The sequence below is a fragment of the Scomber japonicus genome, chromosome 22 (assembly GCF_027409825.1).
Source record: "Scomber japonicus isolate fScoJap1 chromosome 22, fScoJap1.pri, whole genome shotgun sequence".
Lineage (NCBI taxonomy): Eukaryota > Metazoa > Chordata > Actinopteri > Scombriformes > Scombridae > Scomber > Scomber japonicus.
Window position 1 is genome coordinate 5,718,629 of NC_070599.1, and position 25,896 is coordinate 5,744,524.

General features: G+C 39.8%; 1 protein-coding gene across 1 annotated transcript in view; it reads right to left on the reverse strand.

The window, feature by feature from the left end:
- Positions 1-25,896, reverse strand: part of sorcs2 (sortilin-related VPS10 domain containing receptor 2) — a 296,952-nt gene that overhangs the window by 50,948 nt on the left and 220,108 nt on the right. Inside the window, exons 4-6 of the mRNA XM_053343432.1 lie at positions 15,099-15,263; positions 8,234-8,307; positions 1,939-2,003 (exon numbers count right to left, since the gene is read on the reverse strand). Of these exons, the coding sequence (XP_053199407.1) occupies positions 1,939-2,003; positions 8,234-8,307; positions 15,099-15,263 (304 nt within the window). The remainder of the gene's footprint in view (positions 1-1,938; positions 2,004-8,233; positions 8,308-15,098; positions 15,264-25,896) is intronic.

Sequence of the window (25,896 nt, forward strand, 5' to 3'; positions counted from 1 at the left end):
TGTTTGTTTACACATGTACTGTATCTGTCTGTGCATGCTAGCGTGTATCGATGCATGAACAAACACGGCACACTCACTCTTTCCTGCACATCAATCTCCCTAATGACACACACACAAACACACTCCCTGCCAGCCTCCCTGTGCACATGACTCATCCATCATTCGACCACCCCCCATTTCTCTGGAGTACTGTCTCACTCGTCATCCAGCGGTCCTGGGTGCAATTCCCCACTGGCACTGCCACGGGTATGGTCCCATGTTTTCGGCAGAGACTCCCACAAACCCTTGTCCTTCTTTGTAGCATGACACCGTTTAACCTTGGCCATGCTACGTGTGACGGGGGGGCACAGGGCGAACAGATTGGTTTGGCATGCCTGATCGCTCCAGTCCCCCCTCGACTATCTATCTATCTGGGCATGGAAGCAAAGAGAGGAAAGGGAGGAGAATTAGAAGGGGGAGGAGGTGTGGGGACCATGTGGCACTGCCTAGCCCCCAGGAAGGGCTCTTGTGCTTGGGCAGCTGGCCCAGACAGACAGCCTCTCCCATTCACCCTCCACAAACACAAGCAGCCTTGTTTAGGCTGACAGCTTTCACATTGCAGGCAGCATCTTTCTGTGTGTGCCTGCATGCGTGGGTTAAAAGACTGCGTCTCTACTTAAGGGATTCAACTTTTAAGAGTCATTCGTATTTTTCCGGAGGGAAGGTTTATAAAGAACTAGAGGGTCCCACTGCAAATAAAAAAACATATCCTTCATTTTGCCCTTCACTATCTGTCACTACTCTCTGACATTGCCTGCTCAGGTTTATTTGGATTTGGACTGGGAATGAAGGGTTGGGAGACCCAAAGGAGGTGTCCAGTCCAGTCCAGTCCTGGATAAGGATTTTAAACATACATTGGTTTCCAGCTATATATGGACACCACACACTGACAAACACACAAATTCACACACACACACTGCCTCAATTACCCTCTTGGCCCTTGCTGGGGAGTTAAGCACTAACCTGTCTGTCTGTCTGTCAGCTGATATGATAATCCAGATTTGCAGTTGTTGCCCCCAGGGGCCCCTGACTCCCCTCCTTAATTTACCCATTATTTTTCCATTGACCCCCCCCCCCCCAGACAAACACACCCACCCAAAGCAAGGTCATCTCTTCTATTACTTGCCTTAACACTGCAGGCTATGTTAAGACTTGCACTACCTTGATCAGGCATGAACACATTATCCTTCTCCCCCCTTAGCATGTGCTGTAGACAAGTGCAGACTATTTTGTTCACTTGATTGAATAGGCTTCAATCAAGTGTCCAACATAACTAATCAAGTTATGTGATGAGGACACACATCAACAAATGGACAAAAACAGACACAAATACACTTTGGGTGACCTTCACTGAGTTAAAGTCATTGAAAAGCTTTTAAACTGAGCAAAGACTTTATGACTTCAATTTATGAATCTAAAGACATAAAAGGAAAAAGTTGAGAGCCTGGAGGAAAAATACAGAGAGTACCAGCATTTTCGGCTGGCACTGTCACTCGGTAACACCTAACACTAAGACAATCATGATCTAGGTTACTAACACAGGTACAGTTGGGAGACTAGCGGTTTGTGGTACATAAACACGGCTATGTGTTCAATTTGAATGCAATCTGAATCCATGTTAAGTGGCTGGTCACACCAGAAGTGATGCGGCAAAATTCATTAGCAAGGTAGCGCTCGAAGCTTGGTGATGTAGTGACTCCTTGCTTTTGCTTTGTCTTGTTGGTTTCTCTTGGTGTATTTGTATTAGTCAACAATGCAAGCTACCAAAGTGGAATTCACCAATCTTGGCAATTCTGTCAAAATTCAGTGATTTTGCTCTAATGTAAAATGTTGCTCTGTTGGTGTGACCAAGCCCTTACAGTATCATGACATAACTGAGCAGATGGAATACCACTGTACCTCCACTCGTATCTTGCATTTCCATGTGCACCAGATCAGGGTCCACATCCACACCAGAAACAGACCTGCAACACAGAAGATCGTTAGATCAGATTTCAGACAGCACAACTCATCTTAATTGATGTTGAAAGTCACGTTTCATATTCAGTCTTTAAATCTTAGCTTTACAAACAAACATGGAATCTTGTTCCTTTGTTTGCAGTTTCACCTTTTTGAAAAAATGTTTTGATAAAGTGTCAATATCCTGAAATGGCATGGAAAAAGATTTCAAAGAATCTTGAACTAACTTTATGACAGGTAAACAAATGCATGTAAATATGCAGAGCTCAGCTCTTCCTGGAAAGTGCACTGAGTTGTACTCAGAATAGCCTTGCATGCTTAAAAACCTCCAAAAATGTTTATGAACTTATTCCCTTTTAGAAGCACAGTGATATACACTACAGTACACTCGCTCTGTGTGCCCTTCAGCGAGCAGTAAACTAAGCAGTTCATCTGATTAGGACCATGTAGTGCAGTCTGTGAAAGTTCCCCAGCCCAGTAAAGATAGAGTGGAGATTTAAAACCTTATTACTTTCCCTATAAAGAGAGTTTACGAGCAATTAGCAGGCCATAGAGGGATGAGAGAGGAAGGGAGGAATAAGGAAGGGATGATGGATCAGAGGAAGCAACATGAAGAAAGATGATAGTTCAGGCTTCTTCAGTTGATGTGTATGAGCAGTTAGCTTACTGATGCATGAAAGTCAAGAAAATCAAGCAATATATATGAGTGTTTCCTGGTTTATTACTCCATCAAACCAACATAAAGTCAAGTTTCAGGCAATGATACCTGTAAAATCGTTGGTGATATACTTTTACATTTTACAAGTCTCATTCTCAAACAGCTGACGATGCCAAAAGAAATCCAAATGACTCTAATGAATGTTTCATAAATGTGGTTCCAATAGCGTCTAAGAAAACCAACATTTCCCCCCATTGGCCAACAGAATCCTTTTACTGGTCTTGTTCCTCTGCTAATGTTTAAAAGTGCTATCTACAATACCTGTGCAGTGCAACTATGGTATGGTTAAAGTTGGAGAACTAAAACACTTGGTTGAGGTTACAGAAAGATCATAGATACAGTTTGTAAAAGACGAAAGTCCATCGTAACTCCTTGTTTTCTTGCATTAGCAGTGAGTGTTGGTATTTGGCAAAAATCGTAAGGTGTTGAATGGTCCATCATGGACATAATTCCTTGTGATGATGGGTTGAGAAAGATTTCAGTTGTCTAGTCATCAGTAGTGGAGGAAGCCCCCTATTATCCCTTCAACTAGAGTGACAGCAGTAATAACACAAATGAAAAATACTGTCATTGAAGCAACACTCCTGCACTCAAACTTATCAATAGCATTTATCTAAAGTTAAGTACTGATGCTGGAGAAGGCTCCTTATCAAACGTGTTATCATGTACATGTCAATCACCAAACATGGAATATGAGCTGAAATAAAAGCCTAAAAAAGTCAAAGCTCGGCTCGGCTTGTGGCCTTCATCAGTGTCATCATCGCTGAAATAAAATCCTTAAAATTTCACCAGACGCAATGACACACTGGCAGGTTGCAGAAACACTGACAATTTAGATATCCACTATTTTTGCTGAATAACAGCCATATTTACTTGACTTCTTTAAGGTAACAGCTGTGCACAGCTGTCAACCAAAGGTAATAGAGTATAAAGCACAAAGATTTTTACTCTTGGTGAAGGAAAAGCAGAAAGTGTTCCAGACTGGAAATACAGTAGTCAAGGAAAGTATCAGAACCTCAGTTGTTCTTACATAAGTTTGTTACTTGCCAAAATGTGATATCCCTTTTGAAAGTTTTGAGAGTTACTGCAATAAAATCTAAGGATCCCCTCCAGACATGTTTTAAGATACATTCAAATATTCAGTTACCTCCTTAAAATTCCCCCCTTCTTCCCCACTGAGAAAATAGTTTTCCTTGTTTGTTACAATATGATACTGTTGTCAGAACCAGTTCTCTGATAATCATGTAGAATGTGGTGATCAATGAATCAAATGTGATTAGTACATGTGACAAAACTGTATAGAGTGGCTCAGGTCAGTCCCTGCTGCTGAGGGTAGTCTGAATGGTGATTGTGTGATGTAACTGTTCATACAACCACTAGAGGTCACCAGTTGGGTAACAAGGAATGGTCCTGTCTAGAAATGGGAATCGGATTGATGGAGGACAGAGGCAAAGAAAGAAAAAGGACTGGGAAACAACTTGTCAGTAACTATTAAACGTATGTAGCTACAGGTGTCTTTGCTATTACCTATTACAACCAAACTGCCTCTATGAGTCCTGCTGAAGTGTCCTTGGCCAAAACTTTGAACGTCTGCTTTCTTACTCAGTGCAAGTTACTATGGATAAAAGTGTCAGCTGCATGCTTGAAATGCAAATGCCCAAGAGTGAAGGTAAACGCGTTCTCCGCACTTGCAATACATCATTTATTCATTCCACTAAGGCTTTGGTCCAGTTAGACTTTCATCACTAAGTGTGTGGGATATTCTTCTTCTTTGCTTCGGGAAGTGAAAGCAGACATGTAGCGAGAGCCAAAAGAGAAGCAGGGGAAATGAAATGAAAGATAGACATGACTGATAGACAGATACAAGGGGCTGATAAAATAAAGAAAAAGGTATTGATTTTGGGGGGGGAAAAGGAGGATGAAGTGCAACATGCTGCAAAAACATCCTCCTTGGGCTGGAATTCAGTTTCATCCCAGCTCTGGTTTCACTGCCATTGGATTACTCTTTTATCCGCATGCTTTTCCGCAGCATTTCATTTTTATCGCCCATCCTCAAATGTTTGCTTTTGTTGTCAGTTGTCGTCCTGCGCAATGCCAGTTCAATTTCAAAAACTGCTGTTTTCTTTCCATTCAGGGTGACAAACACAAACTTTATAGCTCTGGGATCACAAAAACAAGGCCCACCGGAACACATTTGGCCAGACCACCCCAGCAGCAGATTGGTTTTAATGTGATGTTTTTTATGTGATTTATGTGTACTGGCTGCCAGACTCCTGTTCTCTTGTTGCTTTTATGACTCTTAGGCCACAGGCAAGGCTAGGGCCAGAGCCAGAGCCAACTACCAGCTACCTCTGTCTACTCTGACCACACACATTTACAGCACATGTATGCACAGGCATGTCAACACTTTTTTTTTGAAGGGAGTGCCTGAGCAGGTCGCAACCTTACAGTACTATATATGCAACCCTGAATACCTGAGTGCACATTGCTGCAGGCCATTTTTAACTGAGCCAAATAAAATATAACAGCACGTGATTAGATTTCAGAGCAGCGTGGATTAAATATACACTGTAAAATAATCATCCGATCTTCTACTTCCTTGATACAGCTTTAGCCAGACCATGTTTGATACAAAAACTGGGGATGTGATGAAATCCAGATGTGAGAAGTAACTTGTTGGTGAACTTCAGAATAGTTCAACATCCTGGGAAATGTGTGTGTTTTCGTTTCTGAGAGTGAGATCAGAGGACAGAAACCAATCTTTTCTCTGTGTGCTCAAACCTGCAAGAATTAATTCACACTTGAGTACGATGCCAATAATCCGAAACATTACCACCTCATAATATTGTTATGGTGAACATGTTCACAGCAGAGACATTAGCATTCATTTGTAGTCATGGTTTAAGCCACCTATTCATTCTCCCTCTAGATGTTTGGTCACCTACTCCTGAAAAACTATCTGGCTCTTTAGCTGTTAAATGCTCCACTATGTTCACCAGTTAGATATTAACTGTGTCTGCCTGCTGTTCGGTGCTGGGAAGATAGTGTATAGTGGGTTTATTATAACACACTGCTGACACTGAAGAAAAACAGTAAAGTTTCAGATTGTAAAACTCTCTATAGAGCTGAGGAGACCTGTAGTAATAATTCTTTGTAGGTTCGTTCATGTGACCCATTGATTAGGTATTAAGATGCTGTGTTTTGTTTATGTATCCATATTTCCATATCCAATTTGGTGTAATAAGGGAAGTTCAGTGCTGGAACTACTTCTTGGCACACAACAACCAGGGTCAATGACTGTGCACAGCCTCCTGCAGTCCTAAACAGTGAGACTGACAACTTTAGTCCTATTGTATAGACACAGAAACCAGTAAAAGCAGGTAGAACCATCATAAAACTCCTCTTAGAACTACAAATATATACATTTCTGTTCATTTACAAAAAAAACAAGTGCTAATAGTGAGTTATAGAGCTGTTTTGGGGCTTTGGACAGAGTCAGGTTAGCCGTTTCCCTCTTGCCTCCTCGAGTCTTTATGCTAAGTTAGACACAGACATGAGACTGATATCAATCTTCTCATCTCACTCTCTGAAAGAAAGCAAAAAAAGGCAACTATTCCTTTAAGATAGATTGAAGATAACTCTTCATTACAGGGGTCAAGTTGAACCTTCAGATCCCAAATCTGATATGTAACTTTAGTCTAGAGCAGTAAGCACTGAACGTTGTTTCTCTGCCTCTCCAGCCTTCCCTCCCTCTCTCCCTCCCCCACTTTCTCTCTTTTTTTTTTTTTACAGCACAGAGTGTGGATGATTTGTGCGTTAGAGTCGGAGGAATAAATCAGAAGTGTCTGTGCGTGCCAGCCAGCTCATTTACTATCAGCAGTGAGAAGAAGCAAACTCACGGGAGCTTGCAATGCCCCTCTGACTTTCAGAAGATGAGAAAGAGTGTACTCAATTGTAGTTAAACGCAGCACATTCAAATGCATCATCTTACACTAACGCAGATTGGACGGGGCGGAGTGGAAAGAAGTTGAGGAAAGATTTTTAAAAGACTGCGAACTCAGATGTGGGATGAAGGGAGAAAAGAAAGAAGGAGATAAAGAGGAAGAGATACATGATATAAGATAAGGTGAGAGTGAGGAGGGGAAGGATAACTCAAGCTGTGAGCGGGGGAGAAGTTGTATACCTCCACCTGCTGTGGGTGCTTTCCCTGCCGCAGAAAAACACAAAACTATCAAGACATTCATCGATAAAAAGGTTCTGCTACATAAACTCAAAGAATTACGAGCAAAATCCAATTCAAACTTCTAATTTAAGAAGAAAACGGGAGCAGAAGTTTTCTGTATTATGTTCAAAGTAAAAACTGATTTATTAATATGTGGGATGTTATTGCTGAAGATATGATTTTATTGTTTAGGCAATATAGTGTAAATGATGAGATGCTACCATGGAAACTAAAACAATATAGATGAGCTCAGCAGTTCATCTGACTTACCAACATGAAGGACTGAGAGTATGTGTATCTATTCCATTCATTCTATATAACAAGAATATAAAACTTCTATACAATGACAAGCTGATTAAAACCTGAAGAAAACAGTTCAACATTTCAGGAAAAACTCTTATTAACCTTTTTTTTCTGAGAGTGCGATGAGAAGATTAACATCAAATTCATGTCTGTGCATAAAGTACAGAGCAAAGTTAGGCTATAGTTAGCTTAGCTTAGCTTAGCATACAAACTGGAATCCTGGAACTGGGGGAGACAGCTAGCAAGGCTCTTTCTAAAGTTGAAAAATATACCTAGCAACACTGCTAAAGTTGTCTTATTCACACAATGTGTTTGTTTATCTCACACATAGCCAGAAATGTAAAATAAAATAGTTAAAAGGATGTGGTTGGTATTAAAGTACAACTTTGACAATATCACTGCACCTGGCTGTAGTTCGCCAACAAATAGTTCCAGCACCTAAATTCTCCTGGAAACCACATGTTGTTGTTATTACATTGTGTACAGTTTTGAGAAATGAGATAGAATGTGTTTATTGGTGAGCTGTAGGAACTTTGAACTTTAGACTAGCTTGTCAGATTAGCTGAAACCAGTCTTTATGCTAAGCTAGGCTAACCACATCTTGACTAAATCTCTGTAGTTAAGGCACAGAGGGAGGAAAGCAAGTAAGCATATTGAAGTGTGTTGAACTATTTCTTTAAATTCTGGCAGATGACACAGTCTTTTATTTACTTTAGCTCTGAAGGTCTTCAGCATTATAGGCCCGCTGAATGGGAAGGAGTGTTACCATGCTAAGTATTTGACTTCATTCAAAGGACGCCCTTGTACCCTTAATATGATTTTTCCTCACATCACATTTTTCTATCTTATCCTTACAAAACTATGTCTTATGTCTGTGTACCAAGGTCTTCTCTGTGTGCATCAATCAACAAGTCATCAACAGAGAGATGCTCTTTGTATTGAGCTCAAGTCTTTAAATGACTTTAGTAATGAGAAAATAAAGTTGAACTAACCAGTAGACTCTGTCCTTGGTCACCCGCTCCTGAAGCAATGTCCACTTGCGACCCAGGTCTGCGGAAGCAAAAAGCTGGAAAAAAACAACAACACACACACACAAAAACACTGCAATTAGACAAAAAAAACACACTCAAAGCATTTAGCGTTAAATAATAAAGCCCATTTATGAGCTGTATCCAGTACAAAAGGAGGATAAATGTAGAGTCTATTTGGAAAAAAAAGTTCACCCAATCATGCTACTGAATTTCACGGTTCACCAAGTAAAGACTGAGCTCAATTCATTATTAATCATAACAGGTTTGGTGTGTTTGTGTGAGTGTGCGGTTTGCTGTGTAGTGCAGAGGAGGTTGAGAAGCAAGAGGGAGATCAAAATACAAAAAAAAAAGAGTAATTATTTGAAATAAAATATTACTAAATCCTCTCTATCATTTATACATTCATTTTTCTCTCTTCTCCATTATTGAAATTCTGAATTTGAACATAACTTGAGCACAAGAAAATGGAGGTAAGTAGCCCACCAGTGTAAATAACATGATGCTCATGGGTTGGTTTTCCTACTGTCCACCCCACCAGAAGCCACTGATGTGTGTTTGTGTAGGTGTGTGTTTCCTGGGCTTGTGCGGCATTGATCGCACCCAAAATGAAAATCTATTGATTTCTAGAAACAAGATATCCTTGATGTCTGAACAGCACACTGGAGCTGAGAAAAAAAAGATTTCCCCACACATTGTGCAAAACTTCCTATACTGTGAAAAACACACAAACACACACACTTTTACCAAAACTATGAAATTGGTCATTGACAGCGGAAGGCAGTGCATCCTCTCTACATTCAGCTCATAACAAGCTTTCCCTCCGCTCAGGGTCATCGGAAGATACGAGTCATCAATGATCAAACACACCTCCGGCCCAAAGCAAATTCCAACTGCACATTTCTGGCTGCGGAGAGGAAAAGCTACAGCCGACCTTGATAGAGATCTGTCTCTGCCCTCACAAACCAGCTTCATTTACATGTGCTGCTATGCGTCCTCCCATCATCCTCCAGCTAAATGATTTTTTTGTTCTGTTTGAATGGATTCCTCGCTTCCATCTGCGCTCTGCCCATATGGAACAGATTAAAACCTAATTGAATTTCTTGTTTAATTACGTGTAAATTATTAAAGTTGAGGAGGAGTGGAGCCGACTCAAACTTATGAACTATTGGACCTAATGTCGCACCTCTATCTCTCTAGCTCAGTTTTCACTCTGTACTTCATTTTTCAATTAGGGGGGTGGAATGTGTCTTGTATTCAGAGATGTGAAATAATGTGTGAAACGGATCGATTCATTATTTGCTTTAACTGAATCAGAACATGATCTGCTTTTTATTATTTTTGTGGCGTTTTACCTTTATTTAAAAGGTCAACTGCAGGAAGTGATAGGAACAGAATTGGGTCTGGCATGGTCTGTATAGAGATTTTAAAGGACCAGTATGTAGGTTTTTGGCACATTGCAACCAACTGTATAACCCTTCACCCTCGTCTTTCAAGCATACAGAACATACAGTGGCCATAAAACCTGCAAAAAATGCAAAAGGTCCTCCTAGATCCAGTGTTTGGTTTGTCCATTCTGAGTTACTGTAGAAACATGGTGGTGCAACATGGTGGGCTCCATGGAAGAGGACCCACTCCCTATGTAGAAATAAAGAGCTTATTCAAAGCTTAAAAAAACACAATTTTCAGGTGATTATACACTTATTAAAACATATGTTTTGTTCTGCTAACAAAACAAAGTTTTCTCATTTTAATGGTTGTCTACTCTTTAAGAAATCCAACCTTGAAAGATAAAAACATAATACACCAATAACTAAACTCAGTGTTCAGATAAATTAATAGATTATAATGAAGAGCTAAAAAAAGAAAGAAAGCAATTGTAAAGTAAAATAATTCAATTACAAAGCATGAATTAAAAAATAAAATGATCTATTTTTATTATTTATTTTAGAGACTAACAAGATGTTGTTGTAGTGGGAGTTCATCCACAGTGATAACAGTCATGACTGAAGGTTAGACGGATGAGAAAGAAAATCTGTGCCTGGAATATTTTAACATCTTCAGTGTATCTTTGTATCTATTGTATGTTGATAAGAGCAACACATACACAACACTACAAAATAATGCTTTTCTCATTCTAATGGAAAAAGTGTAAGAAATATTATTTTCTAAAAGGTAAGCACAGAAAACCATTTTTTTCTCTCCAAATGGACAATGACTGTGTGAGCCAGAGATTGTATTATAGGGTTTCATATTGACACATTGTCATTGTCACTTACCTCAAAACAAATGTGACATTGAGAATGACCTTTTTTGAGGTATTTTGTTGGTCAAATTTTCATTCCTTTTCCCATTTGTCAGTGAAAAGCACTGTCCCTGGTTTGTGCCCACTAAAGCCTACTTCACAGGTCAACCAAAGAGTTTCTGTTTTGTATTAATACACAACAGACAGTAGGCCGGTATGGTCCATACCACAACTCAACATGATTTAGTGCCAGTATGCAGTATCAGGAAGTGTGGACAGCAGCTGCCTGCCCACATACAACCCATCGCATTACCAACAAGCAAACACATCTGCTAACGATAGGTCAACATAAGCAACAGTTTGTTTTCTTATAAATAGCTTCTAAATGCTTCCAGTTTGTCTGTGCAGAGCTCAGACCTGTGGGTTTTTAATCTGTGCTGGAGGAAACCCTGCTGCCTTACTAAAACTGTTTAGTTACTGGCTAACATGTACTTCTGCTGCGGGTGACTGTCTGATATCGAGTGCTGTGGGTTTTTGGCAAGCCGACGTTGATGATGACAGACAAAATACGTTGTGATGTTTCATAGTGTTCTGTTTTATTTGAACAACACGGACACCAGGTCAAACAAGCTGTGTGACTTCTGTGGTTTGTTCTGTAACTCTGGCATAATAATGGTGTTGGTGCACATCTTTACTTCCTAAACACACATAGTGCTTGGAAGGGTGCGTTTGATTTATTGTACCCATATTTTTGATTTTTTTTCATGAACATAACAGCACACTTTCACTGTGCAAGAACAAATGATAAATGATTCCACCAAAATTTGATTTCATTCATTTCAATTTCAATTTTTGTGGTTGGCTGAGACATTACCACCATATTTGCAATTGGAAAAAAAGGGATGAAAAATGTTCAAGGGACATGCTTTGTTGAAGAATTTAATTTGATTGAAAATACATAAAGCAGAATCCAAAGAACAATTATTAAAATATTTAAGAGAAAAGAGAGAATCTGAGAATGTGGTGGTTAAAGTTAGGAGAATGCACAGGGCCAGATTGAAGAGGCAGGGACTCAGCAAAAAGAAGTGGTATGACCCTCAAACACAAGCACAGGTAATGATGCTGAGGCTACTGCTTACCCTTCTATATGCAAATAAAAGCAGTATGAACAGTCCAGGCAAAGAAATGAATGGGTATATGCTTGTTATGGAAAGTTAGGCTGTACCCCATATCAGGATGTGAAGGATCTGGGTCTCATGGAATCCCATGATGTTAACATTGCTGTTCAATGGGATGAGAAAAAGGTAACTCCATTTGGTATCTCAAAGGATATCTAGCTTTTATCACTACAGGAACTCCACAGCACATAATGAAGCAATCAGGATTCTTCAGACAGTAAAGAAAGATATACTTCTGAATAGGAATGCCAATAGTCAGGAGTCTGCATTTGAGTCTACTGCCAGGGTATAATGTGGCCAAGAACAACAAGCCTTTCACAGACTTTGAGAGTCTGACTGACCTGCAATATGCTAATTCTGCTGATTCAAGGATAATAGAGATAGCAGAGACCAAGAGAAAGATCACAGTATTGGCTGATGAGTAAACCAGGGTTGGGCACAAAATCAACACTATGTGTGTTTCTGAAGGATAGTGTTGATGAAGACATGGAGCCCATTGCCTTTCTACCTACCTTGAGGATTGCTTGTTTAATATTGGCTTCACCTTTGAGTTGCTGCAGGGCAGTCTCTGCAGCTTGGCACTCTCATCCAGCCTTGGCACAACATAGCAGAGAGACATTAGAGGATGATACAAGGGACAGCAGCAGAGAAAAGGGCCAAATTCAAAGGTCTGCTTTCTGTGCTCAAGTTGTGTTCCATACACTTCCTGAAAAGTTTTTTCGGACTGAACTCAAGACCTTGTCAGATATTCTTCAAAACAGGAAGACTGCACTCCCAAAGGCCCGTGACATCATCACAATGTATGTCAAATACATAGAAAGGCTCAGTGGGTACCCAGGACAACATGTAGTTGACACCAGCCAAGCAAAGGAAGTGATGGAATTCAAGGCAGAGCAGTTAAGAGTTGGCAAGACTCCCATCGTCAACTCTGGTTAGTTCATCCAAGCAATGGCGGAGAATATGAAAGAAAGATGTTTCACAATCACAGCAAACAGTGCACATAGTAGTGTCATAGTCAGCTGAAATCGGCTTATACTAGCCTTATAAATCAAATGGTAGTCCTCAACCCTGACGATTGGGGCCACGACAATCCTCAATTTGGAGAAGATGAGTTGAGGGCTTTGTGTGGTGTCCTACATGTGAATGAACAAGAGGCCCACCTTGGGTTGACTGAATACAAGGCAAATAGAGGAAGAAGCATTCCTAACAGGATGAGGATGTTGCTTGTGGCATTCTGATTGTGAGAGGCTCTGTGGGACTGCCATGGATACAGTGAGATCCATGGCCTTATGTGTGAAGACGTGGCTGGATAAAGGAAGAAGAGCAGTCCGTTCACCAAGTGGCATGGCTCACCAGTAGTCAGAAGAATTTAACTACTTTAGGCCTCTGTGGAACCTTTTTGAAGTGTTTTGCTTCATTAGAGGAAAATGCTTAGATGTCATCTTCCATTGTAATGTGCATATTGTAAGAGACATTTTACTTATCATCTCTTCTTTCATTTATGTGCCTGATGTTCTGAAAATTAAGACCTAATTAAGGTTTCTAAACTGTTCAACTGTTGATGAATTTTGTTATAATTTCCTTCTAATTTAAAACAAAACAATTTGTTATGCAAAAATTGAATGTGTGTGTTCAGGGATGCATAAAACTCTGGATGGAACAATATGAAGCAATGAAGATTGGGATTATGTTTTCTAATATAAATGGGACTCCATGCTGTAGGTCTGAATGTCTCATCAACTGAATCATCTCAGTGCTTCCTGACAACGAGACATAAGTACTACATAGGATGGCGGACTGATGTCTCAGTGGTCATGTTTGTTGGGGCTGGACTGACATGTTAGAACAATGGAAGCAATTAACTCCACTGTGTAGCAGAGAGAGTTGGATGGAAAAACATCAGTGTATGATGTGGAGAGCCATGTAGCAGAACTATTATCTGCTGTAGGAGAGTTATTAACAAGCACCAGAGAAATCACCCTTCAAAGTATAATTGTCATTTTTAATTAGACTATTTTATCACATCTATTAACACTGACAGTTTTACTTTGTCAAAACAGGCCGACGAGGCATTCACCGGGAATCGTGTAATGAAAAAACTGTGCCTGATGATTTATGTAGTATGTGTTGTCAGTGTTGATGAGTAGCAAGTGAAAAGTGTTACCTAAAATGAAGCTTTGGTGCGAGTTCAATGAGGAAGGTCTCATCCCTTTACCTTGTGAGGCAGCTGAATTGGCAAGATCACATGAGAATCCATGTTGTCAGGCTGTTATTAGTTATATTTGAACTACGATGTATTTCTTTATTGAGAAAAGAGCAAGAACGGCACTGAAGGCTTTTCTCAATGGAAAAGATGTTTTCTCTCTTCTCCCGACTGGTTTCAGTAAGAGTTCTCCAACTACATCATATAGTTTGTTCATCTGTTTGGTTGAAGTTCGCCATGATAGACAGGTGGTATATCCAATCACTTGCCAAGTATTTTTTTTAAAGTGCCCACTCAAACTTTCCAAACAGTATCCAAGGACGACTTCTCAGATGGTTTTGGTCGTTCTACCTTTCTTTCTTTCAGATCAACTATTGCACAACTCACCTCCTCTCCATCACCTCCATGATATCCAGGGAGACTCGTCCAAAGGGCTCCATTAACCATTTTTTGCACTACTACCACTAGTGTCTAGACTTTGGGGGAGAGGAGGTTGGGCTGTCCTGCCCTATCTTCTATCTTTATAAGGGTCCACCTTAAACTTCCAAATGTTACCTATAATTTGACTCCTTTGGTTTTACCTTCAAATAATGTGGTTTAAGATCATCTAGCTGAACTGCTGTTGCTGCTTATAACTTGAGTGATTGACTGTTATTATTTAAGTTAAGACCCAAGAAGTAAATAATAGTATAATAAATTGGAATTATCTTTTAAGAACAGAATCATTGGTGCATCTGAAATCCTGACCAAAGAGATATTGTTGAGATGAAGGTATAAAAAGGGGCTATTCATATAGACTCACTGTGTGTATTTGTCATATCTTAATCCAGTCTTTTTCTCTCTTTCTGGTTAATATATTTCAAATGGTTCCCTGCTGAGAGAGTGCAACATGTTTTCAGTCTGAAATATAATATCAAAGAGTGTGTGTGTGTTGGGATATGGCCACTGTTTTTTTCATTTCACTTGCATTATTCACTTGCTTAAGATGATTTGCCCTGTGGCAGTACTGTCGTATGGTAAATCACACATCAAGTTTTCTCTGAGGTTGGTGTTCTGCTGGTGCGTGTGAAAATTGAAATTTAATGCATTGCTGCACAGCAGAGATCTCTCACTGTTGTAACGTCGCTGTTGTCTTCTTGTTCATCCTTTCAGCTACCAAATCAACTATTTATTTGAATGTGTCTACAGAGCTGTGATACCCACCCTTCCCTCCTTGCAGTAGGCCAGGAGCTTGTCTTCTTCCTTGGGGTGGAAGATGAGCGTGTCTGGGATGAAGGAGATGGACTGCCGCTGGAAAGAGGAACCCTCGTCGGTGCTGATGAACAACATCTGATCCCTTTCGTTTATGGATGAACCCACCAGCACGACCTGAAACAGAGACGGAGGTGAAATGATCAGAGGGAGACATCCAACGACATAATCGGCAGCAATCTGTGGAAGTCCAAAAAATGCTTTCCTCCTCATATCAATACTAACCACGCACATTTATTCAAAGCCATCCTCTAAGACATAAGAACTTTCCATCAACCTCACATGTTGCCCGTGACGACACCGTATCGATTACCTATTTTCACTTTTATAGCTCATAAAGTGAAGGCATTAAACACGGGAGCTCGCCACCTGCCAACCCACCAATCACAATTATGTCCTGGACACTCAGGAGTAAAGCTACCGATAGGGCTGATCGATAGGGACTAATGAACCAATCACATTCATTATTAGAGTCTGCGAGAGGCGGGAAGCTGTCAAATGAGGGTTTGTAGATGTTGGTGGTGTTGTTTACAGCTGGTCTGTACAGAAAGTGTTTAAGTCAATTTCTTTCATTCAGTTTAATGAAAGCAAAGCAGTGATGAGACCATAGCGTAGGAAAGAAAAGCTAAGTTTGTAATGATTATTGAAGACATTAATTATACCCAGCTGTATAAATGCACTCACAAGTACACATGCTTTCTCCTCTGACTCTACCTTCTTTCACTTACTCACAGAAAAACTCTTGTACAGCTCTACACTGTTTCCTCTACTGACTTGTCAAGCAAGCACGAATATCCAAGCAGATCTGAAATACAAAGTTTGCTGTGGTTTTTCATGTCACTTGTTGAAGGAGTTCAATACTGTAGAAAGACAGGTGTGGATTTTGTATGATAGTGCCTGAGGCCAAACTAAAAGTTGCACATCCTAAAAGAGGACGTTGCTTCTTGACATTGAAAACAGTAGTGTGAGACAATCAATTAGCACTATTAACTTTAAAACAGCATTGTTATTTGCATTAACATGGCTAATTGCCTTATTTGACCTGTAATACGCTTACAGGGAATTTAAGGGTTTGGGTCAAATCTTGCTTAAGGTTCCATAAATGGTCATCTGGTATAATTTCATCTTGGTTGCATCTTATAAAATGTATTAATTTGTTGTTGTCAGAGTAGGATGTAATGTGTGAGAACAGTCACCAAATATTAACATTCAAGTCTTCCATGTTTCCAGTCCTTAATGTTTATTGATTTTCCTTCATTTTTGACAGATGTAATATGGCTTTATTATGTGTATATTTACATACTGTATATTTTCATTGTTTTCATCTGTGATTTCTCTAAGATTCCTCTGTCTATTCTCTTCACTCTTACCGTGAAAGTGAAACAACATCAAACTCTCCCTTCACATGAGCTTGACACGGCTTTACCCCGCCCTGCTTGAACTCTGAGGCTGCAGACGAGTCTTCTCTTTATTATATTAGATAAGGACAACGAAAGCCTTGAGACACACCGGCTAGTCGGTGAGCGCACACGCATCAGTTCTTCTCAGTGTGCTCGTCGTGACTGCAATTAGTCGGCGGTGGCTGGCCGCGCTACTTGAGAGCTGTGTGTTTGTGTGTCACTGCTGCTTTTTCTGAACGCATACACTTTCCTGAGCAGCATGGTCAATTAAAGGCCTGGTGTTTGTTTGGTTGCCAGAAGAAGGCCAATAAGGACAAGCGGTGGACTGGTAAGTCAGAAGAACAGGAGAGAGTATTATTCCGACTACTATAACAGTCTTTCTTTGTATTTATTTAGTGAAAGCTGGCTGAACGTGTGTGTGTGTGTGTGTTCTCTTTGTTTGCACCTGGGAGCCGCCTGCTGTGTTTGCTGTTGACAGCCAAGCAGCTCCACTAGAAAGCTTATGGTTCAGTGCCTTGCTCAGGGGCACCTTGAGAGCATTTGCTCAGAGATGGCAGAGCTTTTTCCCCTCATCACTTTTTATTATGGATTTAGGGATTTAACAAACACTTCTGCAGTCACAATCCTGCATTCCTAACCCTCTAAATTGCCGTCGGCCATAGCTGGGTGATGATAGGAATTAAGAAGTGCCTGCTGGTGGGCAATAGAGTATTTATTTACATGTTAAAAATAGCAAACTCTTGGGTTTGTACAGTATGAACGGTAAAAAGATTTCATATTTTAAAGGCTCGTGTCTAACTGTGGTTTCTCTGCACGTCCCTGTGGGGCAAGACCATCAATCAGGTCAGCCTGCCTCTGCCCATATGTCTCTATTTAAAGGACATCACTCAGTTTAACCTAGTTGAGCTCTGACAGCTGGACATCCTCAGGACACACACACACACACACACACACACACACATACACACACACAGTCCGCCCACACACACATCCGAGCATCAAACCCTGACAGAAAATCCACAGCAAGACAAGAAAGGTTAAAATCACGTGACATGAATGTATGTGTGTGTGTGTGTGTGTGTATTTACAGTTTTAACCTCATGGAAATGTTGTTATTTAGGTGGCGGGGGATCCTTCTGTGTGTTTAAATTAAATGAGATCCAGTGGCGCATAACAGCCTGAAATAGCAGCGCTGTGGAATGTTTCACAACTATCCAGTGATGCAAATAGCCATTACTCTCTAAAAAGTTTAGACGGTTCTAAAAAGGAGCACTCCACTGATTTTAACATCTCAGCAACTACTCCAGTGGTTTACTCCATGTGTTTTTATAAAGGTAAAAAAATATCCAATATATATATATATATATGTAATGCAATATTTCTGTTGTTTGCTGCAAAGGATTTCCCCATAAGCCTTAGTTAAACATCAGCAGGTCAACAGAAGAAGAGAGTGTATGGATGAGTCTGGGATGGGATGCAGCAGATTGTAAACACACTTTATTTTTTTCCCCAGAAAGAGTGATGGAAGGAATGCTTGGTGAGAGATTGCATTAAATTACTCATGCTAGTGTGGGAACAAAGGTTTGCCCGAAGCTGGATGTCAGGACTCTCTGTAATGTTTGGTGTCTGGAGGAGGTTTTGTCAAGTCAGAGGAAATAGCAATGATGATGCCATCGGAGGGGGGGGGTCTCAGATTGGGCTGAATTTATTTTGACAGGAGTCCCACTTCCCACGCGGGAATGTACAAGTCAGGTTGAGTCTTGATGGAAGATGCTGTCCTGTTTGTAGGAAGCAGTGCTTTTTGGAGACTGACTTTAAATATATGTTGTTTTTTTAAAAAATCTGTATCTTGCAAGTCTTCCACGTTTACGAAAGTGCTGAAACTAAATGACTGGAGAAACCTTTCATGCCATCCTGTTGAGTTTTACAGTTTGGGTTCAAGACTGCAGTTGAAAACAGTTACGAACCAAAATGATTGACACTATTATAGTATAGTGCACCAATGAAAGAGGCAGAAATGCATGTAATGTAAAACACAGCTTCACAACCTTTCAGAATCTATATAAATAAAGACTGATTGATTGATTGAGATCGTAGACGTTTAAAGCCAAGCAAATTCTACTTGTGTTTTTCAAAGATCCTGATTGAATTTAAGTTTTGTGGACCCAGCATCAAATTTCTGCTTTTAATCCATTTTGAGAGAATATATTAGAGGATTATGGCAAAAATGTCTAAGCGGTGTAACCATAAAAACTTTGTACCAAATAATTCAACTTGTTTAAAAACACTCAATTCTCAATAAAACATCATATCAACTAGTTTGGCATGATCTTACATTATAACTTTTTATATTAAATAAATTATATTGTTCTAAATATTACATTTAATCAGGAAATCATGTCAATCAGGAAACACTTACATTTTTAAATGAAGTCATTATTAGTATAAGTCCACTTAAATAAACTGTAGGAGGATACAATATTTAATACGTATCATTCTTTTGTGGTTACACCATTTGACATTTTCAGGAGCATTCGGTCTTACTTTTGGTAAAAAATGGTGCAAATGTCATTTAAATGATATAAAACCAACAAAAATACTAAATGTACATTTTAACAAACCTGATGCTGCTTTTGCTAGTTGCTAGTTTTTAACATATTTTTGAATTGCTCATCTTGCCAACTCCTATTTGTCACTGACCCATATAAAATGTACATAAAGAATTTAGTAATATATTGAATTAAGTGCTGTTAGTTCATAAGTCCAGTATGATCCAGACTTCTTCTCCTCTGGGTTACAGCCTGTTTTATTATCATAGCACATCTTGTTTTCCACAGTTTTAAACATACAATACTTACTATAATTATCTGTATCAGTTCTGAATGCTTGGATGGCAGTTCATCTTCCATAATACAATACATGATACATTTATAACTAAATATTTAGAAATTGTACACTGCTTTCTGAGCTCTGTAACAGTCCATTAGAAGATGCTGCTGTGTCTCATCATCATTGCAGTAAATGGTTGGACATTCTTTTGCTGTTACACAACAAGTCTAACACGCAACAGCTCTAACATCAAGTTTTCCCACAGATAGCAGCCACAAGACGTCCGTAATGCTCTCTGACAGACTCACATTTTTTAAGAGAGAATTTCTGGTGATGGAAGCAGATGGTTTTTGTTTTGTTTGTTTTGTTTTTACAAAAGCAATTTTTAATCTGTCACTGAGCTCTACAGCATCCAAACCACCATATTCTTTGTTTTTATACATCAATTCTATGTTGGTGACCTCTCTGGTTGTTTGGTTGGACTATTCTTTTGTGGGGTGGAGGAAAAATATCCACTAGAATAAAAGGAGTTTGGCAAAGATGAGGGCTTTATTCTTGTTTTGTAATATTTTGGGATATTTATTTTCCAATTTCTTAACTTCCTCTTTCAGAAAGTCTTGAATCTAACTGTGTGTGGCACAAATGTTACATTCTGCCTTTTTTGTTTTCTCATCTTGCGACTCTTCAGAGGTATGTAGTGACCACTTTTTGTATTCCAACCCAATTTAAAAAAAGGAAAAATACTTCAACATGAATTACAGCTCTGTTATTTTTCAATCTTTCAGTTAATTAACAAAAGTTTGAAACATTTTTGTGAATGTGTAAAAGTTTGTAGAATTTCTAAAGTGATGAAGAGAAACGCCTTGTTATCATCTCATATCTCCTGCCGCAGTAACGTTACTTACCAACAAGTGGCACTCTTGTCAAACTGTAAGTGTGTAAGAAGGCTGCTCTAACTTCACATTAAGGTTGAAACTGAGCTTGACTCACCAATTCATAGATAAGACTGTGGACTTTTTGGGGATGCAGCAAAACAGGGGAATAGAAGGAGGGCAAACCGACACTACAATTCCTCTCCTGTAGCACAAGTTATGATCCTCTACAATCAAAGGACTTTGATGCATTCTTCCTCTGTAACGATTTCCTCTGAGTAATAACTCAAGCTTTGGGAAGCACAGTGCTGCTATTGTGCACGGCAGATAAAAGCAGGCTCTAAACTTCCTGTGTCTGCTCTAGAGACTGTAGGGGTGTGTGACACATTCAGAGGGACTTAAAGAAACAAAACTCGGCTCCTTTTTAATCTGCAAAAGTGCTTAAATACCAGTGTGGCTTTGCAGAGCACACATCGAATACGTGCGCTTTTGATAATCTTTCTATCGCAGTCGATCTGACAGAGCGAGCCGATTGCTGAAGACAAACAAAGTCCTGCTGTGTTGACACACATCAGAGGGTATCAGCCCTATAATCTATTATAAAACAACACAATCTATTTAGGAGCTTAGAATAGCTTATGGAGGAGTGTTGGCGTGCAGTTGGAGTATGAACAGCGTGGAGGTCTATTGGCCAGAGGAGGATACTTGTGTACATTATCTCTGCATTGCATGTCTCAACTTTAAAACAGTTGAAGGGTTTCCATACTTAAAGAGTACGTGACTGATGAAAGCTCTTCAGGTCAAGAGAATGGAGAAAGCTTGTACATGATACACACCACATGCACAAATGTAGCCGTATGTCAAAAAACACCTGGTGAGTATAAAATATGTACAGCACATGCATACTCACATAAAGATAAAAGGTTTGCCTCTAGAGTCTAGACTGATGATGCCTGATAACATCAATGATTGGGTTTTTAAAAGGTTCTTAAAGAGTAATTCTGGTTTATTTCAACTTTGATCTAGTCTCATTCCTAACATTGATAATTATTCAACAAGTACTCAAGCATTAGATTAAATGGGGAGACATGGAATGTGGCCAAATTGCTGTAATTGCCTCAGACATGGCAAGGAACATGAGCAGACAGACCATCACATAGGTTGTAGACAAACTTCTAGGATATTTGGAGAAGGTACAACAGAGGTAATCAATGGAATTATTACCAGGTATATGTAAAAGGGCTTTTCAGTCTTCTGAGAACTCAAACTTGCTCTACATTCCATCATTTCATACAGATTCGTACACTGATGGCAGAAGCTGAAGCATACCAATGGCACAGCCTTCAGGAGCAAATCCACTTTGATATGCAGACTGGAGATGTTGGGGATTGAATACCGACTTTCTAATTAATGGATGAGCCCCAGCTGACATATTACACTTTGTATGGTTGACTGACTTCCTGCTTCAATGTTAACTAAACAAACTTACCAATGTTTGGGCTGCGCTCACCTTCTTTATATTTGCACCATTGTTGCAGAAAGATGGTGAATCTGTCTTTTTACTTGCCTAGCTAGTTGTGACAGTACTAAATATACACACAGGCTGACTAGCTAAGTGGCTTCTCACACAGTTCAAAATCTGGATCCCATTGCTTTTGGAGTGATGGAATGATGAGGAAAAATGCTTTTGTTGCTGAATCAAATGGGTCCCTCGCGTCCTGGTTGCAAACAGCTCAGGCGTCGAGAACCTCTGAGCCAAACTCTTAGCTTATTTATAATCCAACTGAACTTTTCAGAGCTTGTATTTTTGCCTCATCGGACTCATGTCGGCATGTTCCCAGATGTCAACAATTACTTTGGTGAATACAGTGTTTTTATCACTGATAGAAATGATAGGCAGAACTATAAAGTTGTAATAAACCAGATTTAATAAACAGCATTCCTTTCTCCTTGACGTCTGCACACACAAACAGACACATACACATGCGTATCCGTAGCGACTTGTGGCGAGAGGCTCCCCGGCACAATTGCTTTCCACTCAATTACGTATGTAAATTGCTTGGGTTCTGGTTTGCGCTGGAAGAGAGGGCCCCCATGTGACAGCAGCTCATTGAGCCGTGGTCAGCTGGGAATTAAGACCTGGGATAGCAGAGCATCATGGGAGCCCAGGAGACAGCGGCAGGCAGCATAAGAAGTTTGACGGGAGGTTTATTTGTCATGTCCTGTCTAGGGGACGGATATCAACGAGTGTGTCTGAAGCAAAACTATTGAAATTTGGCATCGAATGTCTGGTAAGATTCATGATCTTGGTTGCTTAATCTTTGACCAATTTTAGTCCTGTGTACTCAGAAGCTCCCAAGTTCAACTTCAACAGTTAATTGCTACACAAAGATTGATAGACTTCATTTTGATCAGTCAAACAGACCTTTTTAATTGGACACATTGTCCTTGTGTCTCTCCTACAGAGGACCTTTATTGGATAGTCTTAATTATTGGTTATAGGGTTTGTTTAATTCTTACAAGGATAAGGATCCTCTATAGGTTGGTGCGTCTCACTTGACAAAGATTCTTTTCGGATCAAAACTATGTTAATTCATCAGTAAAATACAGTTGTTGCAATCATTAGATAAAGTGGGATCCAGTTCGTCTTATGTTGCCATGCCGCAGTGGTTTGATATGAGTCAAACAGACATGGGGATGGATAAGAGAGGCAGATATTGATTAGACAGCTTTAGTGAAGTTTGCTTTGTTGGGATTTGGACAAAAAAAGCTGTAAGACCCTTATTAAAGTCTGGACTAGTCTTGCAGGTTTGTGGATCAAGAGTTTCTTAGTTGGTTTGGCATTATTTGGAACAACTTGTCTAGAAGACCAAAGTAACCACGTGGCCTTACAACACAGTTTTTTTTTTTTCAATTCCACTTTAAATTCTGAATACAAGTTGAAGTAAGTGAAGCTTGAGTTGGGTTCTGGTTGTTATTTAGAACTGTCAAAGTCCAAGGACGGGACTTCTCCTCCATCTTTGTATTTGTTCTTAGATTCATTTGTTCAACTTTAAAAAACAGATGACAGTGGAAAGATAATTTCACTTGTTTTCAGCGCTGTCTTATTTTCTGTCGATATCTTCAATCAACTCAGACTCAGAGGCCGGTATCAACAAAATGTCACTGGATTAACTTAATCCTTCAAACAAGTGGAATCACAGTGGAAACAAGAGAAATTATCTCCACATGCTGTTCTATTTTTTTTTACACTTGTTCAATAAAAGTCAAGATTTGAAGCCAAAACCGCTGCACAGGCACAGTTGTCGCCTCTCTCACACATAGATGCACACCTCTCTGAAGGCGAGGTGAGAAATGATACATGTTGGGTCGAAACGGAGAGTCGGGTAAGTAAACATGGGCGACACTTTGTCCTGCTACGTGTCAGATACGGGGAGATGAGAGGTCTGACAGGGTTTTTTGCCCGGCTTGGCAACAGCGCAAATGCATTAGCTGGAGGCGTCCTCGTGCATTATACATATTAGTCCTCTTCCCCAGCTGCTGCGTTTGTACTACAGTGTAAGTGACTGGCAAGCACGCTGAATTCCGGCAAATCCCACACCTTGGCACAGGTTCAGAGGAAAAACGTAATTCCCGGCGAGCACACTGATACACACACACACACACACACACACACACACACACACACACACACACACACACACACACACACACACACACACACACACACACACGTACTGTAAAGGGGGTCAACTTTTACACACGACCCTAAGCCACAAACCAGTTAAAAATTTAGTACGACAAGATTCCATCATGACTTTATTGCTTTCTTAAAAGCCCAATTCTTTAAATGGACTTTATAATATGTAGGTAATGGCTTTATTACTGGTAAATAAATAAATCAAAAACAAAACATGCTTTACAGATCAGTTATAAGCCATTAATAAAAGTAAATATCACTGGTCTCACTTGCTTATGTCTTAGAAAGTCTTATTAATGATGAACTAAACCTTTTAACTGCAGAGTCAGCTTAATTGACTTTGGTAAAAGATTTATTAACCATAAATAAAGCCATTAGTTACATCTTATAACCCTTGGTGCCTTATTTGAAAGTGGCCCCATAATGGGAAACAAATGTCTTTGCTGTTGCAGTTTGTGAATAGTTTCCATTTCAATACATGGACTCCTCCTGGAGAGAAAAAAAAACTATAATGTATCACTTTCTTCTTCACTGACTGTCCTCCTCTTCCTCTCCTTGATCTGTTTCTCCTCTTCTTTACCTTTTCTCTGTGAGCTTGATGTTCTGTTTGCCTCAGCTCTAACCTGCCTTTCTCTGATCACTCTCCCCTCTCACTGATGGATCTCTCTATCTCCATCGCTCGTCCAATATCTCCTCCTGCTCTCTCCGAATCTCTGTCCGTATCCCCCTCTCTAGCTGTCGATGATAGACGGTGGGTCTAAGCTCTCCATTAGAGGATGGAGACAATGATCAAACCTCAGGAAAGCTCTCTCTTGCCTTTTTTAATTACATTCCTCTGTCAAGTAAAGAAGAGGAGAGCGAGAGGGAGGAGAGGAAGAGAGGAACCTCTGAGCAATTATTCTAGACTTAATTACATAAGTTGAAAAAACATGTACCTCCCTGCCTGAAGCTGCTGTGTGTGTGTGTGTGTGTGTGTGTGTGTGTGTGTGTGAGAGAGAGAGAAAGGGGTTCACTATAAACCTCTATAAAAAGGTCTACACCTAAAAGACTCTGCTACTGACTGCTGCCATTCAAGTGTCAACCGCCCACACACACACACACACACACACACACACATATATATCACAGTCACACGCTCTCTGGCAATGGCAGCATTCATCGCCATGACAACTTTATTCTGGCCCAGGAAAGAATATTATACTTATGTATGCCAGAGTAATGAACAACAAGTAATATGAAGTGAAACTGAGAATCTTCATTATATTTATTCATAGATGAAATATCTGACTGTGAATGTATGTCAATATCTGACTTCAGACGAAATAAGCCATTTCTCCTTTAACTAACTCATAGATAGACTAACCTCTTTGGTGTAAATCAAAGATAAGCTGGTGGACAGGTAATTACATGAAGCTAATTGTGATGTAAATTAGTAGGAGGGATACATGTTGTAACACAGTACTTCAGTTTGAGGACTTCTAAAGGTCCACGTTGCTATTGCAGGAGTCTGTGAAAGACTTGCGTATAGAATATTTATTTTTGCTCGATTGCTTTTCTTTCTAATATATGCTGTTATAACAGGCAGACGACTGTAGCACTGAGCTCGCTGTAATGTTTGCGTAAGCCCATATATTGTCGATGTGGTCTGATTAAGATTAAAGCGAGTCCGTTTCGTGAGATGTGCGCGAGACACAAGACTGAACACTGTGTCTGAAATACCGTGTTCATGAACTCCAGAACAACAGATTTTCTGATCCGAAGCCTGATCTAGTGGCAGGAAGACGAATTTCAAAAGCGTTACGAATCACCGTTCAAAACTAAATGAATGAGTTTTAATGTTTGTTAGGTTAATGTTTGGTTGGGTTTAGGGACAAAAACCACTTGGTTAGACTTTGGGAAAAATCATGGTTTGGCTTAATTACTACTTCATTATGGTCTGAGGAAGCTTC